Source organism: Condylura cristata, unplaced genomic scaffold (assembly GCF_000260355.1).
Source record: "Condylura cristata isolate star-nosed mole 26May11 unplaced genomic scaffold, ConCri1.0 scaffold00066, whole genome shotgun sequence".
In the NCBI taxonomy this organism is placed as follows: domain Eukaryota; kingdom Metazoa; phylum Chordata; class Mammalia; order Eulipotyphla; family Talpidae; genus Condylura; species Condylura cristata.
The window spans coordinates 302,343-312,860 of NW_004567167.1; the positions used below are offsets into that span (position 1 = coordinate 302,343).

Genomic DNA, 10,518 nt, shown 5'->3' on the forward strand with positions numbered 1-10,518 from the left:
CCTGGCCAGCTGCGGCGCCAGAAAGCTCGCTCCAGAGAGGGGCTCTATGGCCTCCAGGACGGGGGTGATGCTTTCCGGCCACGCCCAGACCTGGGTGAGCCCCTGAAAACGCCTGCCTGGAAGAACCTCTACGGAGGCCGGGGCCGGGGGCGCGAGCAGGCTGGCGGCCAGGGCGGTCCCTGCGCCGACTCTCAGAGGAGCCACACCATCACACGGCCCCCGGAGGACGGGGAGGACCAGAGGGCGTTCGCCACGGGCGCCAGCCCCGCAGGGGCTCGGGTGGCTCCCGCCAAAGAGGCCAAGTGCGAGGAGGAGCCCCGAGCGTTGTCCGTGATTCACAGCCCGTCTGCCGGGGCTCAGCGGAGCCGAGGCGCAGGGGCACCCGGGAGGCTGAATGTGACCGCCGGGCCCAGCAGCCAGAGCGCAGCCGCGGCGCCCCGGGACGGCCGCCCTGGCGGGGAGCGAGAAAGGCCTGGCATCCTCCGCCCGGCGGCTCTGCAGGGCCCCAGGACTCACGGCGGGGCCGGGCCCATCGCACAGGGTGGAGAGAAGGCCGGGGCCTGTGCCTGCCCCTCAGAGGTGAGTGGCAAGCGCCAGGACAGCCGCTGTGCAGAGAGTCCTCCCAGGGGCTCAGCCGGCGACGGCCGCACAGGGGGTGTCGCGCGCAGCCTGTCCCCTCTACAGCCCCGAGAGGGCCTTGTGGGAGAGACTGGTGAGCTGAAGAAGGACAGTGCATCGCCTGCCCCCAGCCCCCAGGGCCTCGGGCACCAGAAGGCCCGCGCCAAAAGGAAGAACATTGAGCAGGGCGGCCCCGGGGCCTGCGGGAGCCCCTCCCCTCGCCCCAGGGAGCGTGCCCACGAGTGCCGCGTGTGCGGGGTGTCCTTCGCACTCAGCGCCGAGCTTGCCGAACACCAGAAGGTCCACGGCCGGAAGTGCACTGTGGGTGAGACCCGTGGCCCATCTGTCATTTGCAGCCTGGCCTCTGCCAGCCCCCAGATGAGCCACGTCCCGCGGTTGGCGCAGGCCAGGGACCCCGGCCCTGCTGTGCAGGCCAACAGCCCCACAGAGCCTGCCCGGGCCGGGCCCACCGAGCAGCTGGCCCCCCGCGAGTGCCGGGAGCGTGGGGTGCACTTCACCACCCTCGAGGGCCCGGGTGCGCACCAGAAAGTCTATGGTGGAGAGCAGGTCCATGGCGGGGGGCTGCTTGGGGCCTCTGTCCAGGGCACAGGCCGTGAAGGCGCTCTGCAGGAGGAGCAGCCACCACAGGTGGAGCTGGGTGAGCCCCATGGGGACGGGGACGGGGATGAGGACGACGACGCCATCTACGGCTGCGGGGACTGCGGCCTGGGCTTCGCCGACCGCGCCGACCTGAAGGACCACCAGAAGGTCCACAGCAGGGTGTACCCAGCGGATGCCCGCACGCCGCCCCGCACTGTGGCCCGTCTGCCCCGTGTCAGCGAGTACCAGCAGGACCTCACGGGGGAGCAGCTCTATGAGTGCCCGGCCTGCGGGGAGTCCTTTGTCCACAGCGCTTTTCTTTTTGAGCATCAGAAGATCCACGAACAAGACCAGTTCTATGGCTTCCGGAGGCTGGATGAGCCTTTCCTGCGGCCCCTGATCCTTGGCCCGCGGCGGCCCCGGGCCCCCCAGAAGGTCCCCCGCGCACTGACGCCCCTCCACTGCCAGGTGTGTGGCCAGGACTTCATCCACGCCTCGCTTCTTGTTGAGCACATGCAGGCGCACCCCAGAGCACGCTTGCCGGCCCTGGGCCAGCCCAGCGAGGACACCACCGGCCCCAGCCTGGCGCTCGCCGAGCTACAGAGAAGTCAGGCTGAAGAGAAGCAGCACGAGTGTGAGACATGCGGGGCAGCCTTCCTCAGCCGGGCGGCGCTGCGGGAGCACCTGCACGTCCACAGGCGCGGGCAGCCCTACGCCTACGGGGCCTCCTTTGTTCATGCCTCCTTCCTCACAGAGCCCCCCAAGCGAGACATGCCGTTCTTCGAGTGCAAGGACTGTGGGGAGACCTTTGTGCACAACACTGTGCTCCTCAGGCACCAGAAGCTGCATTTGGAGGAGGAAGACGCGGCGGTGTCCCAGGAAGCTGAAGCCAACGTCCTCGTTCCTCGTGAAGTTCTGTGCATCCAGGGGTCCAGTGTTGAGGCCGCGGAGCCGGAGGTGGAGGCCGCGGAGCCCGCTGGGGAGGCCAGAGGGCCTGGCGGGGAGGCCGAGCAGCCCCACGACGGGGACGCTGACGAGCCAGATGGGGCCGGGATCCTGGACCCGGAGGAGAGGGCTGAGGAGCCCGAGGGGGATGCTGACGAGCCAGATGGGGCTGGGGTCCATGACCCGGAGGAAGCGGGGGGTGCCCAGGAGGCTCAGGGGGACGGGCCCAGCTGCGGGCAGCCGGAGGGGACCCTCCTGCCTCTCCCTGCCTGCGGGCAGCGTCTGCCAGCCCATGCGGGGGTGATTATGTTTGAGCCTGCGAGGGTCTCCGGGGAGGGTTCACGCTGCCGCGCCAGCACCAGCTCTGGGGACGGTGGCGGGGCGGGTAGCGGGCGCTTCCGGTGCCCCATCTGCGGGCAGCTCTTCAGGGACCGCCTGTCCCTCGCCAGACACCAGGACGCCCACACGGGCTGAGGACACACAGGCAGGCGGGGCCCCGCCCGCAGCAACTTCCTTGGCCTGTGCAGTCTACTCGGCGCCAGGCGGCGCTGGGGAAGCCGCAGGCCGAGCGCCTGTTTTCAGCCTTAGCCCCCAGCCCGAGCGTCCCCAGGAGTCCTGAGGGGCCCCGCGACACACCTGCCCGCTGTACATAGCAGTCCCGCAGCCCTGTGGGCCTGGCTGTGCCCAAGGTGGCCGGTGGCCACGGACCACGGACCACGGTTTACAGCGCAGCCAGCCGCTTCTGCTTTCCTCTGTGGAGGAGGAAGAGAACAGCAAAGCGCCAGTTTCACCCTCAGTTTCCACAGAAGCGCTCTGTGGCCGGTGTCCCGACAGCGCTCCCTGCCCAAAGTGGGGCGCGTTGGCCTGTTCTCGCATCCGCTGCGCCGCACCCCAGCCATTATTACCGTTCCCCCCACCCCCGCCATCGTTAACCTGTCCCCGCCCCGCCCCCCGCCCCCAGCCCTTGTACCTCCCCACTGTCGCCCCCCAGCCCCGTACTGTGCAGCTGTTGCCCGGCGCCACCGGCTCTCTGTGTCCCACCTAGCGGCTGCGCGGTGGCTCGCGGTGAGCCCTGCCCGGGGCTGCCTGTCACTTCTCTCACCGCCCTGACTGTGCTCAGTGGCGACTCCTGAGCTGAAGCTTTTCTGTCCGCTTCAGGCCTTTGCCTTCGGCGCTGTCCGCCCTCGCGGACGCCTGCTGTGATGGCGCGGGCGCGCGGGCCGGCGGCGGGGTGCGCCAGCTGCCTTAAGTGGCGTCGCACCCTCGGTGCCGCCCGCCCGCGCGCCCGCGCCCGCCGTGTCCCCAGAGCTCTCTGTCTGCGTTCCCTCGCTTCCACCCGTCTGACCCGCTGGCCCCGTGCGTGACTTGTGTTTACAAAAACTATTTACAAAAAAAAACACAAAAACTTTACAGTCAACCCAAGCTTACCATGGACTCAGGTTCCAGCAGCCTTAACTTGTCTCGTGCGTCTGTCCCGCCTGTGCGTGTGCTGTGGCCACGGGCCGTGGCACCTTGGCGCCCGCTCCTGTGGCCGGACGTCACGGCCTGAGGCCTCGTGCCCTGCCCCCAGCCCTTGCGCCCTTTGCTGCCCCTCCCCTTGCATAGTGACAAGAAATTTCTTGTTTTCTGAGTTGGCTGGAAAAAAAATTTAAAAATTAAAAAAAAACACTAAAAAAGCAGACTGTAGGTTGTGAGAGGTGAGAGCAGATAACGAGCCGCAGGATCAAACTGCCCGCCTGCGCTGTGTCTGTCTCCTCGAGAGCCACCCACTTGGGGCTCCGAGCTTGGGCAGTGGCAGGGAGGCCCAGCAGGGCTGAGCACGGGAAGCAGATGCGAGTAAGCCAAAGAGGGAGCCCCCGATGTGCTGGGTGGGGGAGGACGCCCCCAGGGAGTTGAGTGAGTGGAGCTGGGTGCCTGGTGTGCCGGCCTGGTGTGGCTGGAGGCCGGCTGTGTGGAGAGGCTGGAGGTTGGAACGGGCAGATGTCCCGGAAGCTGAGGAGGGCATGGGCCTCGCGGAGGGTGAGCCAGCGGTGTGGCCACTGTCGGGGTGGGTCTGCAGCTTTGGGCTCTGATCCTCAGTGGGGCCTTTCAGGAAGCAGCTTGCTGAAGGTCAGGCTGTCCTTTCCGACCTCGTTCTGGTAGAAAGCGTGGACGTTGCACACCCAGCAGTGAGGGAGGATGCTGTGACCCCCTGTAGCTGTGTGCGGGTCACAGAGTCCTTGGTTTAGGGAGGGATAGAAGGAGGACGAGAATTATATTCATACTGCAGTTATAACTTTAAACAGACGTGTGCTTCTAGTCAGCTGTTGTGTTGCTGTTGTAGGCTTGTAGTCGAGCATTATTTTCCTAAATTCCTCAAATGTTCTTTATGGTCGTGTTACTAAGTCTTTATAATCACATTCCCACGGTGGGCATACCCTACTCTTCCTCAGATACTTGGAGAACACAGAAAACTGGAGGGAAAAGTCCCATGCTCCTACCATCCAAAGACTGCGCCCTCTGCAGTGAGCAGTGGACATGCCTCTGCACAGGGCAGCAGCTCTGGCATCCGCGAGACTCAGAGTCACTGTCATGCAGCCTCGTGCAGTTGCGGGTGAAGGGTTTCACCTTGTTGCCAGTGTTCTGGAAGCCAAGCTTGTTGTGTTTGTTTCTATGACAAGGTAGCCCGTGACCGAGGTGGCTGTCAGTCAGGACAGCAGGCAGCCAGCCGTGTTCCAGTCCCCCAAGACGGCATTAGCATCTGACTTGGCCACTCCACCTGCCTCATGCAGTGGCGGCCTGAGGTGCGCGGAAAGCCTGAAGTGGGGTGGCACAGGAAGGGACTGGGTTGTGGTGGAGTGGGACCGAGTGGGTTAAATATTGTCCCAGGCCTTTGATCTTGGTGTTTGGTATTCCGCTCACATATATATCTTTGCGTCACAAGCTAACACATACTCGTAGCAAGCTGGAGACTGAGCAGAGCAGACCAGGAAGTCAGGCGCCTTCCCGCAGCTGCCGAGACCTCAACCCGGGGCAGATCTGCGGCTGTTGGTGTCGGTGTCGGTGACGAGTGCGCAGAGGCAGAGATGGGAGGGACACGGCTGTGGCCCTATCTGGGCGGCAGGGGTCGTGGCAGAGGGTCTCGTCACCACATCTCGGGGACCTGCCTTCCCTGCCTACACGTGGCCGTGAGCAAAATGCGTGTTCGTTAGAGAGAGTTGAAGTCTCAGGCGTAGAAGGGAGAACCGCCCATGTTTTGCCACCCATGCCCCGTGCTGCTGTCTCAATACGTTTTCCTCATCTCGTTTCTGTGCACAGGTTTTTGGTCTGTCACTGTGGCTATAGTCGTTCTACCTATCTGTATTAGTGTTGAAATAAAAATAAAGTCAAAAAGTATGATGTGCCTCAAGTCTCTTGTCCATTTTAAGTTTTCAGGGTTGTTGAATAGGTTTTTTTGTTTTTTTGTTTGTTTTAATGTTTATAAAGCCCTGAGTCCATCCCCGGCCAGGGAGTGACCCACAGGGCACAGCAAACCCCCTTTCCCCACTGCTCCCCTCAGCAGTAGATTTCAGTAGATTCGCCTGTTCTGCCCCCCACTCTTTCTCTGGGGAGTCTTTTCACCGCTATACCTCTGGTCTGCACCCCAGTTCTTAACAGTAAGTTTATACCCCCAAATTTAACGCTTCATTGGACCTTTATATTTGTGTGCAAGTCTCGCTCCAGTTATATAGTTTATGCATATTTCAACAGTTCTAAAGGATCTTTTAAAGATCCTGCATTTTTTTTTTTTGCCACAAAACATTCCAGTAGTGTTTGACCCACCAATGTGTTTCAGTTGGATAGACCTTTGATGTTTTAATCTCATTTAAAAGTGAGATTCAAATAATCACAGAAAGAGCAACTTTGAAGTGTCCCTCCCTAAATCTTCCCCAAGGTCAAACCGAAGAAAGCCGTGTCCCTTATCTTAACCTAAGACCAGCATCCCACCAGTTTGGCAGATTATCTTCCTATAAACTGGGAGGTCATTTTAAAACATGCTTGTACTTCCACCATGACCAGTTTGCCGGCTGTCGCTATTTGCTGCCCCGGGGGGAGTGCGGCTCCCCATTTGGGGTGCTTCTGCCCCTACTCCAGCTGGAAGAGTGGGTCAGATACTTGACACTTCCATCCCCCTATGTGTTTTGCGATTGGATTCTGCCCCGAATGGTGTGGAAGTGCTTCTAATCCTAACCATGGAATCCAACAGGGTGGCAGGGCCCTGCACTCCAATGTTAGACCCTCACACCAAAAGAGAAGCCCTTTGATCCTACACATGGCCATTGCCTGTGGTGTCTGGCTCTGGTTACAGCTGCAGTGGGTGAAGGGCATCAGCCTGGGTCAGCCTGTCTGCTTCCGTGACTGCCTGGGGAATGTCTCACAGAAGGAAGTGGAGGACAGAAGTGAAGAGAGGGCTGTTTGAAGTTGCCTGGGCAGCTCTTGTCTTTGGGGAGTTCCTCTCCCCACCTCCCATTTGTAGGGGTGTTTTAAGTCCCTGCCATTGTGTTTATACCATAAAATTTGGCCCCTTCCTGGCCTCAACTCATGGGTTTCCAGAGACCTGTCAGGCCCAGGTTAGTCATGTTTGATGGGGTTGGTGTGCTAAGGAGCAAACATCTACAATAAGGCTCCATGACCAGAAAAGCCTGATTCTTGGGACCTCACCCAACCCAACTCTGACTTCTGCTTGAACTGCTCACCCTTGAGTTCCTTAACGTTTGTGTCTTCCATACCCCACACCCCCCTTCACCCAGACAGCTCTGTGGCTCTTTTAGCATAGTTCTTCCTGTTCTCACAGCACTGCTCTTCCCTGTTTGGGGCCAATCATGGGAACACAAGTGTTCCACCTCTTCCAGGACCCAAAGTTGACCCAGGTCCAGTCGGTCTCCCCAAACAGGACACACAAGTCATTCCTGAGGGATACCTGCTTGCTATTCTAGACTGGGAATTTCAGGTCATTTTTCCTTTAAACACAAAAATCCAACATGGAGGAGAGTGAAAATGTGAACAATGAGAATGAGATATTGTGACTGCAGCTCCCTCCCCCAGTTTGCTCTACTGCAGCTACCAGTGGGACTTTTACCTGGCGCACTCTAGCAGCAAGCTCCTGCAGTTCCCACCACCCTGGCTGTGACCATGTCAGCAAGTTCTGGGCTACCAACTGGCCCCCTCTCTTGTGCATCAGCTGTTCTGGACAGTGCCAAGGTTTCAGCTAACTGCCCAGTATCCAAAGCAACATGCCATTGACACCTCACAAATTCCAGTTCAAACAAGACACCAAGACTGGGAACAAATGCTGTTTATCCTAATACAGAGAAGGAAACTAGAGTTCAATAAAAGGAAAAGGTAGGGGGATATACCCCAGATGACAGACAAAACCTTGGGTGTCAAAGGGTAGATATAGTCATGCAACAGAACTGAACTACCTGGTTACTATTTCAAGGCAACAGTCCTAAAGTTGCTCACTGAAATTCAATTCCCAACTGAAAGGATGTACAAAACAAAAAACAAAGAAAATGTGAGAAAGTTCCAAACAGAAACACAGAACTGAGGTCTATATTGCCTAAACTAAAACATACAGTAAAGAGGGCTGAACAGCAGACTAGATGAAGCAACAGATAGAATCCATGAATTGGAAGATAGGATATTGGAAAGCCTCCAGATAGGCAAGCAAAGAAAGAAGAATTATTTCAAAAGAAGATAGCAGGTGTATGAGATTTGGAAGGGAGAAGTAGAAATCTTACTGAAAAAAGACTGACCGAAAACTGTTCCTAACTTGGGGAAGGAAGCAGACATACAGGAAACTCCTCAAAAATTACTAAGTAGGGTAAACCCAAAGAAATGCACATCAAGGCACATTAAAGTGGCAAAAATGAGTGATAGAGAATCTTAAAAGCTAGATAAAAGATGTGACACACTGAAGAACTGCCTTAGTGCTGTAAGTGGAATTCTCAGCAGAAACCTTGCAGGCCAGAGGCAATGGATGATACAGCCACTGGGCTGAAAGGCAAACACTTCTGATCAATCTCTACCCAGCAAGTTTACTGCACAGAAGTAACCAGAGTTTTAGAGAAACAACCAGAAGTTAAAGGAATTTATCATCCCCAAACTAGGATTGCAAGAAATCAGTGACTTCTATAAGATGAAAAGAAACCTAGATTAGAAATAAGAAAAATGCTTGTGGGAAAGTCTTACTGGAAAAAGTAAATATATTGCAGAAGTTGACGAATAGTCACATGAAAAGCTGGCATGATTAAAAGGCTAAAGAATGCTACAAATAAAAATCAGAATAATCAGTTAAGTGAGATCACACACATAATGAAATTCTACTCAGTGCCCCCAAGTGATGAAATCTTCCTAATTGTCACAACATGAAAGGAATTTATGGAGACTGCTCAATAAAATGTCAGAAAGTCAAGGTAAACACCAGATTTTATTCGTGTGGAATGTAAAGTAACAAAGGAACAAGCAAAACAGAAAGCACACTTAGATGCTAACAGAATGGTGGTTACCAAGGGGAGGGGAGAGGGGTGGTAGAGGGCATCAATAGGATGAGGGCAGGTAGTTTCTAAACATTTGGTGGTGAGTGTGCTGTGATAGGTACATTTGTTAATGTCTGAAACTGTACTCTTGAAACATGGTGTGTTACCTCAATAAAAAAGGGTGTGTGTGAGTTAGTGTGTGAATATCATTACTCTTTAGCAATCAACAGATCAAAAAAGAAGCTAAAGGAATATGTGGAGAGAAACGAAATTGGAAACACAACCAACTTAAACTTATGGGATACAATAAAAAGTTTTAAGAGGAAGTTTATGGAATAACGTCAACATCATAGCAGCATACAGTGTTTGCTTTGTTGCGTGCCTTCATAGTTAGGAGATCACTTATAAAACAAAACGGATCTTCTGTTTATGACTGAAGGTGGGTGGGTGGTGGAGATGCAGAGATAGCTGGACTACCAATTCTATCTGCAGCCCTGGCATAGAGAGGAAAAACCTACCCTATAAGCCCTCACTCTCACCCCATGTGATCCCCAAGGTTGTAAAAGTGAGGAGCATCCCACAGGCTGGGGCTCGCCAAGGAGGATGCGTATCACTGCATCCTGATGCATTGTTACCAGTGTCCCAAACAGTACCACAGCAGAGGTTAAAGATATGGAAAAGCAGTGGGGTATGCAAGAGAGCCAGACCTCCCTGCCCACCCATGTCGGGGGTTAACACCTTCCTCTCCTCACTATCAAAGCAGCAGAACCCCACCCACCCCATCCCACCACCACCCCCAGGCTGTGAGGAATAACAAGTCAGAGACCAAAAGCTTAAGGTATAATGCCGCCTACTGGGAAAAGCAAGTATGCAATTACTGAACTATCAAATTTGAATTAAAGCAAAAAATATGACAACAAAATTAAAAGGTGTTAGACTGGCCAAATCATAGACACATTACCCTCAAAAAGCACAAAAGTTCTAAGTGACCTGAGCTCGCAAAGGTTGACAATTCTCCAAAATCCAAACTCAAACCCACAAGGGACTATGATGTCATGGATAGAGAATTCGAAATACTTATCATGAAGAAACTCAAAGAGACTCGAAAACTCAGACAATTCAATAACCTCAGAATAAAATTAATACGCAGGAGTGCTTTACATAAACATCAAAATATCATCAAAAAAGAACATCAAAAAACATAGACGAGATTCTGTATTTGAGGAACTCAATGAGAAGAATGTGATAGAAAGCAATAAAACAGTAGGTCATGTGGAAGAGAAAATTAGTGCTCTTGAAGATAGAAATCTAGAAATCATTCAGATAGAAGAAAAGAGAAATGAAGTTGTTTTAGAGATGAAAAAATGCTATAAGAATTACTCAGACCCATTTGGAAAGGTATTACACATGAAGACAATGGGTTCTGGAAGTGAAGAGAGGGAGGAGTCCTCGGGGGCTTTTTGAAAGAGATAATTATAGCTGAGAATTTTCCAAATGGGGGAAGGAATGAAATATACAAACCCATGAAGTGAGGACATCTAATTATTTCAATGTAAGGAGACCTCACCAAGACACGTAACAGAAACTTGTAAATGTCAATGATAAAGAATGTTGACTATTTATAGGGGAAAGAATATTAAATGTAAAGTTATACCCATCAGATTTCTTAGTTGAAACTTTATAGTCCAGGAGAGGGTGGAATAACATTCAAAATTCTCAGAAATAAAAACTGCCAGTCAAAGCAACTCTATCCAGGAAAGCTATCCTTAAGATCTGAAGGAGAAAAAGATTTTCTGAGCCATGAGAAAAACTGAAGGGGTTCACCACCACTACACTCCCTTACAAAAACATGTTGAAA

General features: G+C 54.2%; 1 protein-coding gene across 1 annotated transcript in view; it reads left to right on the top strand.

Moving 5' to 3' along the window:
- PEG3 (paternally expressed 3) overlaps positions 1-3,106 on the top strand; it is a 7,592-nt gene extending 4,486 nt beyond the window's left edge. Inside the window, exon 8 of the mRNA XM_012734670.1 lies at positions 1-3,106. Coding sequence (XP_012590124.1) covers positions 1-2,637 — 2,637 coding nt within the window. The 3' untranslated portion in view covers positions 2,638-3,106.
- Positions 3,107-10,518: the final 7,412 nt, after the last annotated feature.